The sequence below is a fragment of the Pimephales promelas genome, chromosome 20, assembly GCF_988280905.1.
Source record: "Pimephales promelas chromosome 20, fPimPro1.hap1.1, whole genome shotgun sequence".
NCBI lineage: Eukaryota > Metazoa > Chordata > Actinopteri > Cypriniformes > Leuciscidae > Pimephales > Pimephales promelas.
Window position 1 is genome coordinate 8194342 of NC_142788.1, and position 11351 is coordinate 8205692.

The 11351-nt window shown below is 38.3% G+C and overlaps 1 protein-coding gene across 2 annotated transcripts; it reads right to left on the reverse strand.

The window, feature by feature from the left end:
- Positions 1–236: 236 nt before the first annotated feature.
- On the reverse strand, positions 237–8163 carry tmem106c (transmembrane protein 106C). Of its 2 annotated transcripts, none has more exons than XM_039664023.2 (8): positions 8042–8163; positions 7333–7585; positions 6800–6863; positions 4129–4288; positions 3790–3930; positions 2718–2767; positions 1447–1500; positions 237–531 (listed from the first exon to the last, which is right to left on the reverse strand). In XM_039664023.2, the coding sequence occupies exons 2-8, from the start codon at positions 7544–7546 to the stop codon at positions 375–377; spliced, it is 840 nt and encodes a 279-aa protein (XP_039519957.2). In that variant the 5' UTR covers positions 7547–7585; positions 8042–8163; the 3' UTR covers positions 237–374. The 2 variants fall into 2 exon arrangements, with proteins under 2 accessions (XP_039519957.2, XP_039519958.2); XM_039664024.2 differs by having other exon boundaries at positions 7333–7572; positions 8042–8134.
- Between the last annotated feature and the right edge of the window lie 3188 nt (positions 8164–11351).

Below are 11351 nucleotides of genomic sequence, written 5' to 3' on the forward strand. Positions count from 1 at the left end.
TTTTCAAGGCCAGCAAGTTTCAATCCCTCAAGAAGCCTATGGACTAGTATGCAGGAGTGATCCAGCTCTCAGATTTCATCAAAAAGATCTTAATTTGTGTTCCGAAGATGAACGAAGGTCTTACGGGGTTGGAACACCATGAGGATGAGTAAATACTGACAGAATTTTCATTTTTGGGTGAACTATCCCTTTAAGCTATAGCAGGTGAGAAGCTCTCGAATTGACCTTGAGCAGAGAGCATATGTTTCATACTGAGGGATTCATTCAAGCAATATCTTTCAACATAGCTGCTCTGTTCAGTATCAGTAAAGCACAGAATTCGGAGTCGATTGGATGAAACCGCGCTGCCATTGAGATCCCAGCCGTTCAGTTTTTCACCTGAGCAGTTTCCCATCCTGAGGGAAGTGAGGTTTGGACCACATCATCCCAGAGGGCTGGTGGGTTGTGGTGTTGGCGCCACAGTCGATGTAGCGGTAAGACTCCAGTGTGTTCTGGGCCGTCCGCACCATGTAGGAGGTCTTCACTGAGGTCCTGGAGTGTATAAGAGAAGCCATCAGGTACATGTCATGAAGAATCTCGAGGAAAACCCTTCATCTCCTCAAGACGAAGACTATGGCCATCCATAAAAAACCTTTGGCCCTCCCATGTTCCTTTTTAATGGATAACAGAGCACTATTTTAAGGTCTATACATATGATCAAACATGGACTTAAATATTTGACATCAAATTTCAACAGCAAGGAACATTCCTCTCAGGATTTCCTTCTCGAACTCCGCCTCCACTTTACTCATGTATGTGAGCTTCAATCGTACTGCAGTGATAGCTTTGAGCTTGAAATGGACAAAACTCACAAGTAATCTTGTATATGTTTCACCATCTTTTTCCCTTGTAAAACAGATTTATTTTGTAGCTTTAGCCTTACTAGGTCAACCCAAAGCATTTCATTCTCTGTACCTCCAAATAGGAAATTGGTGCGTGAATAAAAGTGGAAAACTAGGCTAGTTAACTAGCTAGTTTTACTAGTTAACTTTAATTGTGCGCTCATGATGAGAGTTTTCATTATTAGATTGTTTGTTTTAGTGGTTTATTATTACTTGGAAAAAATATATATAAAAATGGCATACTTTTCTTAAGGTTTTCGATGTGCCATACACATTGGAGTTTACATGTAAATCACTGTTTTTTGGCTCTTGGAGCTCAAGATTCAATGACTATTTTGAGTGTTTAGGTTTTATTTTCTTTCACAAAGTACAACGGCTATGCCGAAGGAAACTGTTCCAAAAAGTATTGTCAGGACCTTTGCAGGGAAGGAAATAAAGAGACCGGACATCTCGGAATTTTAATGAAACCCCATTAAAAGTTTCCTGGAGGCACCACTGCACCTCCAACGTTCAATGTAGGACAACAGCAAAAGAAAAAGAAAAAATGTAGTGCTGAGAAACTTACTGCATGAACACCACAATGTTGTGGACCTTGATGCTTGCCATGGTGCAAAAGGCACTGAGAAAACACACACAAATAGTTGAGAAACAGAAGAGCAGACACACAGATTCATGGGCATCAACGTGTCCATCTAAAGGCCCATTCACATCAAGGACAACTATAAATGTACAGTGGTGTGAATAAGTGTTTGCCCCCATGCTAAAGTTGCCTAAAGAGAGGAATAAAAAATCATCTTTTGGATATTGATCTTAATGCCTTAATTAGATAAATGAGGAAAACTCCAACCTTTAAGGACACCAATTTTCTTTGTGAATGAATAATGTATCATAAATAAATAAATGTTTTTCCTTAAAATACAGGGTGCATAAGTCATTGCCCCCCTATGTTAAATTCCCATAGAGTCAGGCAGATTTGTATTTTTAAAAGCCAGTTATTTCATGGATCCAGGATAATATGCATCCTGATAAAGTTCCCTTGGCCTTTGGAATTAAAATATCCCCACATCATCACACACCATTCACCATGCCTTGAGATTGGCATTACTCCAGTTAGCCTAATAGCTGGTTTGATTTGCATTGAAAGATGATCTTATGGAAAGTACCCCATGCCAATCTCTAGGTGTGGTGGAAGGTGTGTGATGATGTGGGGATATTTTAATTCCAAATGCCAAGGGAACTTTATCAGGATGGATATTATCCTGGATCCATGAAATAACTGGCTTTTAAAAATACAAATCTGCCTGACTCTATGGGAATTTAACATAGGGGGGCAATGACTTATGCACCCTGTATTTTAAGGAAAACATTTATTTATTTATGATACATTATTCATTCACAAAGAAAATTGGTGTCCTTAAAGGTTGGAGTTTTCCTCATTTTTCTAATTAAGGCATTAAGATCAATATTCAAAAGATGATTTTTTATTCCTCTTTTTAGGCAACTTTAGCATGGGGGCAAACACTTATTCACACCACTGTATGATTTAAATTAAATTTATGATAACTATAAATATAGAAAAATTGTTCTAAATGAATAGCAGAGTCCACTCACTCACACCACAACTATAGGCTCAGCTGATGAACGATACAAACACTGAGAGCCAATCCATCCTGCTTTAAAGAGCTCGAGCATTTAAAGTGACAGACGGCAAAACTGCAGCGTATGCTTAGAATAAACAGGATGTTATTATGCGTTGGTGCAGATGCTAATGTAATTATCTTTATAGCAATTGTTCTCGATGTGAACAGGCCTTCAGAGAACTGATATGATACTCACTAAACATAAGAGAGGCTTCCTCCAATCTCCACACTGACAGTGAAGTTGACCTGCATTTAAAAACATGTTACACCACTAGTACACAACACTCAACAACCTGTGTCACTTCTTCCACTACATATACACTAAAGTTCAGAAGTTAAAGACTGTTTTACAAAAGATTTAGATCCCAAATAAACAATCTATTCATTGAAGTATCCTGAAATAAACGCACCACGGTTTCCACAAGTATATTAAGCAGCACAACAATCTTTCAACAATGATATTGATCAGAAATGTTTCTTGATCTTTAAATCATCATATCAGAATGATTTCCGAAGGGGGATCATGCGACACTGGAGTAAGAATGAAGCAATGATGCTGAAATACATTTACAATACGTTCAAATAGAAAACAGTTCAATATTTCACAATATTAGGGTGTAAAATATTTGTATTGAACATTGATGGAGCAACAGATTTTGCGAGAAAATAAATGATAAAATATGTTAATTTTGGATCTTTCGTCCCATACACGGGGTAAAACAAATCCAGCACGGGGCAAAAGGCACACATTCTGGATTCAAATACTTTGCTAAAATAATGTTTTTAATAATGTCTAAGTTAATACTTGTTCAAAACAACCACTTTCGCATAGTGTCTTTATAAATATTGGTATTATCTCTAAGGTTGACACGCAGCTTGATGTATGACATTTCCCATCTGAACCCAACCAGTCATGTCAACAAATGGAAAAGTTAGATATTTATTATCATGTTCATTATTGTGTCTTCCTTTTACCCCAAAAATACAAACACTGTTGCTTTAATTACGTTGAACAAAACTGAAAATCATTAAGACGACCTTTGTCTCAAAATATATTCAGGAATTTTAGCGATTCTCGTTTCGTTAAATCTACAACATTCGAAAAAACATCAAATATTAGATTAAATTAGTGCAGAATCAACTTTAAGTTAGCACTTTAGAATAATTTAGCTGCATTTTTGATCAAATAATTGTAATCTTGGATATCTAACCGACCCCAAACTTTTGAACGGTAGTGGCCATTATGAAATGAAGCCGACTCATCATACCTGTCTCTGGCTGAGAGGCTGAATGCGGATGACATTGTCCAGTGTTTGGGAACCAATGACAGTCTTCATGTAGAGCACCTGACAGCTCACACTGTCCACCAACACCGTGAAGAAATTAGAGTTGGTGAAGTTCAGGGAGCTCTGTTTAAAGAATCAATCAATATTACACACAGTACAGACAGTATTCACAACAGACCAGTGCCAAGTTTCTTTAAATCAGTTTTCTGATTCGAAGCATTGTGTGAACACGCAATATATCAAGAGTATCTTACTAGAGTATTGATTCTGAAATATACAATTTATTCCCATTGTAAAACTCATGTAAGGACGTTGAATCACCGTCATGTTGATGAGCACTTTGCTGTTGTTACGGTCGAAGTGGACCGTCACCGAGCGAATGCCGTCGTCAACGACCAGCACGGGACGTGGAAACAGGAAGAACGCCACCAGAACAGACGCCAACAGGCACAAAACCACTGACAGCACCACATACGACTTCCTGGCGGGAGAACGACTGCACTATCATCAATCCGTTTCAGGCCGTTAAAGGGATAGTTCACCCCAAAATGAACAGTCATTTACAAATCATCCCTGATGTGTATGACTGACTTTCTTCAGATAGTGAAGATTTTTAAGGAAATAAGTCCATATAACATTAAGTGAATGGGTGCCACTCGTTTGACGCTTGAAAAACCACACACTCAAAGCTATTGTGTTCTGATAGACTTTGGCTCACGCATTTTAGAATCACCAACCCAACATTTGAGATGCTGTGCGATGTGATAGGTCCGCTGGTTAGTCCAGATATCCAATCACATTCACTGTTGAGGCAAAGTCATGCAAGTTTTTTGTTGCACATCAAGGGATTTGTTCGGTAAATGCGTTTCCATCATTGATTATGCGCACATCATCTTATCGGTTAAAAAAAAATATCCGCCCCAGTTGAGCACATACTTTTTTTTTTTTTTATGCGCACCTTGGCGTTTCAATCCAGTGTTTTTTTTAATGCAATATCCCAAAGTGTGCATTTATAGACGAATCCGGCGAAACTACCGGAAGTAAGCGGGGCGCCATTACTGAGCTGTTGCTGGGTATCGTTGCGCCATTGCCTCCTATTGTTTTAGTTGCAACTTGCGTCCACTGGAATAAACAGCCCGCGATTTACGACTGTCACTAACGTTACAACATTACCCCTTGTATAATGTGGAGTGGGTAAACAGTTTCCGTTATAAATTGTTTCAATGGTGGCAGTAAAATTTCAATTTTGAAGAGAAAACACTGTGAATACCCCGGGTCGACTGCCCCTGTCTGGAGCCGTACGGTTTACACAGATTTCCTGGGCGAGTACAAGACGCGGACATTCCCGTATAATAACAATTATTTAATGACATAAGTAAAAAAATATAATAAATATGTGATATAGTGATCAGCAAAATCTCCTCTCTTGCTATTTTTTCTATTCAATTAACATGCTATGGTCATTAAATGGCTTTCCTGAGTTAAATGTAACGTTATGCGACATAATTATTTTCCTGCTGTTATATTGACCGCTTTCCATGGTTTAAAAACACTAATTGGTCGATATTATGTATACTTTCTAGCTGTAACATTACCTTACCCTTGCCCGTTGCAATGTGAAAATGAGATAAATAATGGACACAAATGAAAAACATGAATTTGTTTATTTGATTTCATTCATTTATTTATTTATTGTTGCCAAATGGACAGATCTTTTTATAGTTTCCTCGTTAGCAAACGTTAGCCTAGCTAGCTTGCCAAGCTATTTTCATAAATAACGTTAATCTGTAAGATCGTTTGTACGTTCATCTGTGACTGGAGGCCACTGCAGTCACAGATCAAACCAACAAGTCATTCTGCCTGGCTGTAGCTGTCATCGAGGGTGAGTTCGCGTCATCACCGAGGTTTGTTTACATACCGGTGCATATGTCTATGCCTGTGTAACAGCTCAGTAATGGCGTCGCCACAAGATGGCAGCCTACACAGAACGCTCGTCGGATTCGTCTATAGGTTGATGGAAAGATAATGTCTTCAGAAGCAGTGTTGTGTGTAACGCGTTACAATAACGTAACTACTTTTTCGGGTAAAAAGTAGTGTAACGCGTTACTAATGAAAATTTGGTAACGAAACGTATTTTCAAATCGGCGCAACGTTACTTTTCCCAGAGACAGATTTGACAGCAATCGACATCCCTGAGAACGCCTAGAAATGCATTTAATGGATTACATAAACAGAGAATAGCCTATTTCTTTTCGTTCTGAATTGTTTCGTTTAAAGACATTTCAAGCTTTCTATATATAAATATATTTATCATGTCTGCAAGGCATACGCTGAGTTTCGGTTAGTTTATGATGAGGTGCTCCAGAGGTGCTTTAAATTATTAGTATTTTTCTTACAAAAACACTTCAGAAGACATTGATCCATGCGCTGTGGTGCTTTGGTTTACCATCAAGATCGCTGTGTGTGGGGTTTTTTTTAAGCGTCAACTGGCATTCAATGGCTTATGGACCATATTTTCCTAAAAATCTTCATTTGCGTTTATCTGAAGAACAAGAGTCATATAGACCATTTCACAAGATGTAAACAACACTGGTCCAGAAGCACTTCCTGTTTCAGTTTGTAACTGTTTTCTTTATTTCACATGTAAAGAAAACATCTTAAAGATGTTTGTTTAACTTTTTGATTCAGTTTTAAATGTTCTGTTGGTTGCATTTTATCCCAGCTTTTATGTAGTGTTAAAAAACTGAAACAGGAAGTGCTTCTGGACCAGTGTTGTTTACATCTTGTGAAATGGTCTATACATCAAAGATGGCATGAGGGTAATAAATGATGCGATAACTTCTACCCATTTAAAACATGCTTTAATAAAAAAAAATAAGCATTCTTTTTAATAAGATAGATACTATTGTGTGGGTCATACAGGCAAATACTGTATCAGATATGAGCATCAAGGCACATTTCCACAGAGAATGTGCTGTGTGTGGTTACTTACGTCCACCGTGGCTGTAACCTTTGATCGCTGTAGGGTATCAGAGCAACCAACTCATTCAGCTGACCTGAAAGACAAGCCTCGATTCAATCAGACGGTCAGATAACATGAAGAATCCAACCAAAGTTCACACAGTCATCTCGAAAACTCATGACCTCGGTGACTCGGTCAATAACCCTATTTGTACAAAAAGACCCTATAATGGATGCGATATTTGTGTAAAAGTCTTTTATAATTTAAAGGCAAAAATTTAAGGCTTTCATATTTAGATATACCGTCACTGAAGTAAGGCACCTTGATCTTCAACAATGAGATTTTATGAATAATTACCATTGTCAATCGATAATGGAAAAACCTAGCTCAAATGTAAAATGTGCAGCATTACAGTAATGAGAACTTTTGGAAACAAATTGTTCAATTGTCCTGTGTGGCTCTAATATAGGGATCATTCCTCCTGTTTTTCAAGATGAAATATGACCCGGACATGTTGTTTTCGCGAGAATCTTCCTTTTACACTTGTATTTCGATGTCCATACCTGATGGGATACGTCCGGACCCCTGGCAGGTGGGGCAGGTGATGCTGTCTCGGCCTGTGAACTCCACATAGGGGAACTGGGCGATGTCCTCCTGTCTGTCCAGCCCGTCCAAAGAGTCATCCCCACCTATAAAATCCCCCTTATGGTCCTCGACCCTGCTGTGACCCCGGACAGGCAGGAGCGAGCGCCCGTACCGGCACACAGATGCACCCATGAGAAGAAGCCCACACGAGCTCCAGCCTGATACAACACACTACACACACATATGAACAGCAGTCAGTATACACACACAAACATTTTATATATACATTTACATACAATCAAATCTCAAGGCAATGTACACATACATAACACTACACTACACACATACATACAATACTACATACATACAAATAATTACATACACACACACACACACACACACACACACACACACACACATATACACACACACACACACACACACACACATATATATATATATATATATATATATATATACACACACACACACACACACACACACACAAGCACATTTTGTCTGTTTGAATCTGACTGTAGCAACTTTACACAAGTGTACACGTTAACAAACTCCGGCATGTATTCTGTAATTACAATACGTTTACGTTTGGAAACTTACATTTTGATTAAGTTACTTTATTGTGATTTCGATGTCAACTTTATGCGTGTGAAAAGGCCTATAGCTTACCGTTGAAGTGTACAGACTCCCAGACGTCAGTGTTTTCACTCCTCTCCTGCGTCGGAGTGATTCCGCTGTTTGTGTGAGTAGTATGAAGCTGCAGACTCGGAGACCTGCATCTACAGTCCCCCTGCACCCAGAGTCCCGCATTTTCAGACCCCTCGTTTTTTGAGACAGCGCCTCCTATCAAATTGTATCGGATAAACATGTGAAGAACATGTGAAGAACTTAAGCCAAAACATGAGTAAGCTATCTTCAATTTTATTTAGCGAATCGTAGTAGCCTATTCGTTTGATTTATTTTTTAATAAAACTAATTTAGCTCATCGATAAAACATATGAATAGTCCATTTAATATTTGTAAAGATAGTTTGTAATAAGATTTGAGCCGTTAATGTATGTTTTTTCGCCCTCTTCCTCCCGAAAATATTTAGATAGCTTACGTTTAGCCTTTAACCTTGGACATTTTGTCTTAAATGCTGCAGTTATTTTCACTGCCCATTTTGTGCCCCCATACAGTTCAAACCCACAAAGTTGTCCAAAGTTCAAAAACATCTCAAGGGACACTTCAAGCAGTGCAACATGGTAATAACATTTGCAAACATTTTTTTCTTTTTTTTCTTTCTTTCTTTTTGAAACATCATAAGACATGTGCTATCCCTGCCGAATCCAGCAACATATCATTTTATGATTATGCAAAGCGACTTATAAATGAGTTTTTTTAATGCAGTTGAAGACGAAAAGTAAAGTAACATTGTTTTTTCTTCCTTTTTTCTTTACAGCAAGATGATGTTACAGCAGATGTTGTTTACAGCAAGATGAAGTACAAAATTTTGTTTATTATTGGTGTTTTGTCTATTCTGATTTGTTTTGATTCGCATTCAAAATATTAAAAATATCAAAATATCAAAAAACAAATATAGTAATGTTAGCATTAGCATGGTAATGTTAATTAGACCATTATAGGTTTAACTGAAAGAAAAATTGGAATTTGAATAAAAAAAAACATTGTAGCAATATAATATCACATAGCCTACTATTTTTCTGAAGATAGTTCAATCTGCTAATTGTCCCTTCCATCAGTAATAATTAGTTTATTTATTTTTTTGACACATGCATTAAGCAGGGAACACAAATATTTATTGGATCATTTATTTGAAGACCGTAATATTGCATCCTATTGTTTTAATTGCATTTGGATATCGTGCGCTGTACTCTATATACTATACTGTGCGGGTGTTATTCGATCTTTTGAACAGCAGGAGGCGCTGTGTTCGAAAAACGAGGGGTCTGAGAATGCGTGACTCTCGGTGGGGGACTGTAGATGCAGGCTCCGAGTCTGCAGCTTCATAATATTGGTTTGTGTTTGTGTCATAGGTTTGTGTTCTCCCTCTTTGCTCTGCAGTCACTGAGATCTCTAGACTCCTGCCATCTGCCGATCTGGAGATCAACTGCTGCAAATAACAAATCATTTACTCAGCGGGGCTCTAATCACACATCCATCCACTACGTATTGGACCATCCAGCTACGTCATCGTGCTACAGGCTGCAGCGAGGGGTGTCTCGGGCATTTTCGCAAAATAAGCATGGAAATAAGATGAGCAGCGTCGCCAAAGGTAGCAAAGCAATTTAACTACATTAGCGTAACCTTAATCTGCTGTGTGAAAGAGTCAGAAACATTTGAGTTGGCCTTCATGTTGTTAAAATGTATTATTATTATTATTATTATTGTTATTATTATTTAAAATTAATTAAATAAATATTTCATTTTATTCATAATTAAGGGTAGGTAAATTATTCCAGATTAAAAAAAAACAAACATACTGGTTGAAAGTCTCTCTTTACATCAATCACTATTGGTCAAAATGTTTACTGTGGAAGGCATGCCATGAGGCCATAGCTACTATGTTTGCATTCGGTCTAATGGAGAGAGTTAAGGCTCAATGTTATAACATTCTTAGTATTAAAAGAATAGCAGAGTTCACACCACAGCTATCACAATAACGGCACACAGAAACAATTGTTGAAATCACTTTTAGAACTATTTTATCCCAGCTGATAAACAATAAAAACATTGACAGCCAATTAGAATCCATCCTGCTGTAACCAGTAATAAAAAAATCCGGGAAATGGTTCAGGAAATGTACAAGTAAGGAAAGTTGTAAAATTAACAAGGGGGTAATCCATCGACCGGAAGTTGAAGCCGGCCGGGTGCCGCCATCTTGTAGCAGAACTTTTCTTGAGTTAGCATTCCATTGACTCCCATTCATTTTGGTGTCACGTTGACAGCGAATAACTTTACATCTGAGGCGTTTGAAGACTCCATTTGTCCTTTATTTATTTCTAAAAAAACACGACAATGTATAAAATGCTCCATTACCTTGTAGCTTATGTTATGGCCCCGTAAGCATTTTTTTTTTTTAAAGTAGGCTAAGGATTGCGTCATAACCACGCGACTCTCTGTTGCACCATACAGAGATTACCGTATGGACAGGAGGAGAAGCTTGCGGGCAATCGGGGAAACGTGGAGGCAAAATGACAAAAAAATGAATCAGAATACCTAGCAAAAATTTCTCCTGCTCCTAGCTTGGACGGCTCCTACTCACACAGCTCCGCCTCTGCAAGTTTCGGAAGGGAATGATTCAGATTTCTCATGCCACAGCCACTAGAAGACAGACGGGTCGCTCACGTCACATCTACGTCGTCAAGCTCTGTTTGAGTTGGTTTGAGTCTGCACATCAGGAACGGAAGTCCTAAAAAATTGCTAAAAATAGGCTTCACTTGTCTCAATTGAGTTCCAATGAGATGGCTCTGTCCACGTCTTATACTGTCTACCAATAAATATGACCGGCAATGTGCTTTGTGTGACAGCATAATTAAGATTAGCGGTGTGATCGTGTATGAGGTCAGAAGGCGCTGACGTATAGAAGTCTGCTTTGGGCCAATCATAAAATTCTTATGGAGATGACATGATTACTCCACGCTGTTTACAGTAAGCTTTTAAATAGTTTTTCTACGTAAATATGCCAGCCCGTTCTCATCCTTTAGCGTCACATAGAACGCTATATGACAAAACGGCGCTATACTACGCACATGGCACCCTTTATCGTTAATATTCACGCCAACCCAAGGCGTCATAAATCCTTTAGCGTAATATGAGACTACCCTACCCTACCCCACACCTAAACCTAACCATCACAGCGCATGTTATATTAACGATAACGGGTGCCATGTGCGTAGTATAGCGCCGTTTTTTCATATAGCGTTCTATATGACGCTAAAGGATGAGAATGCGTTGAATATGCGCAAGATGATCATCT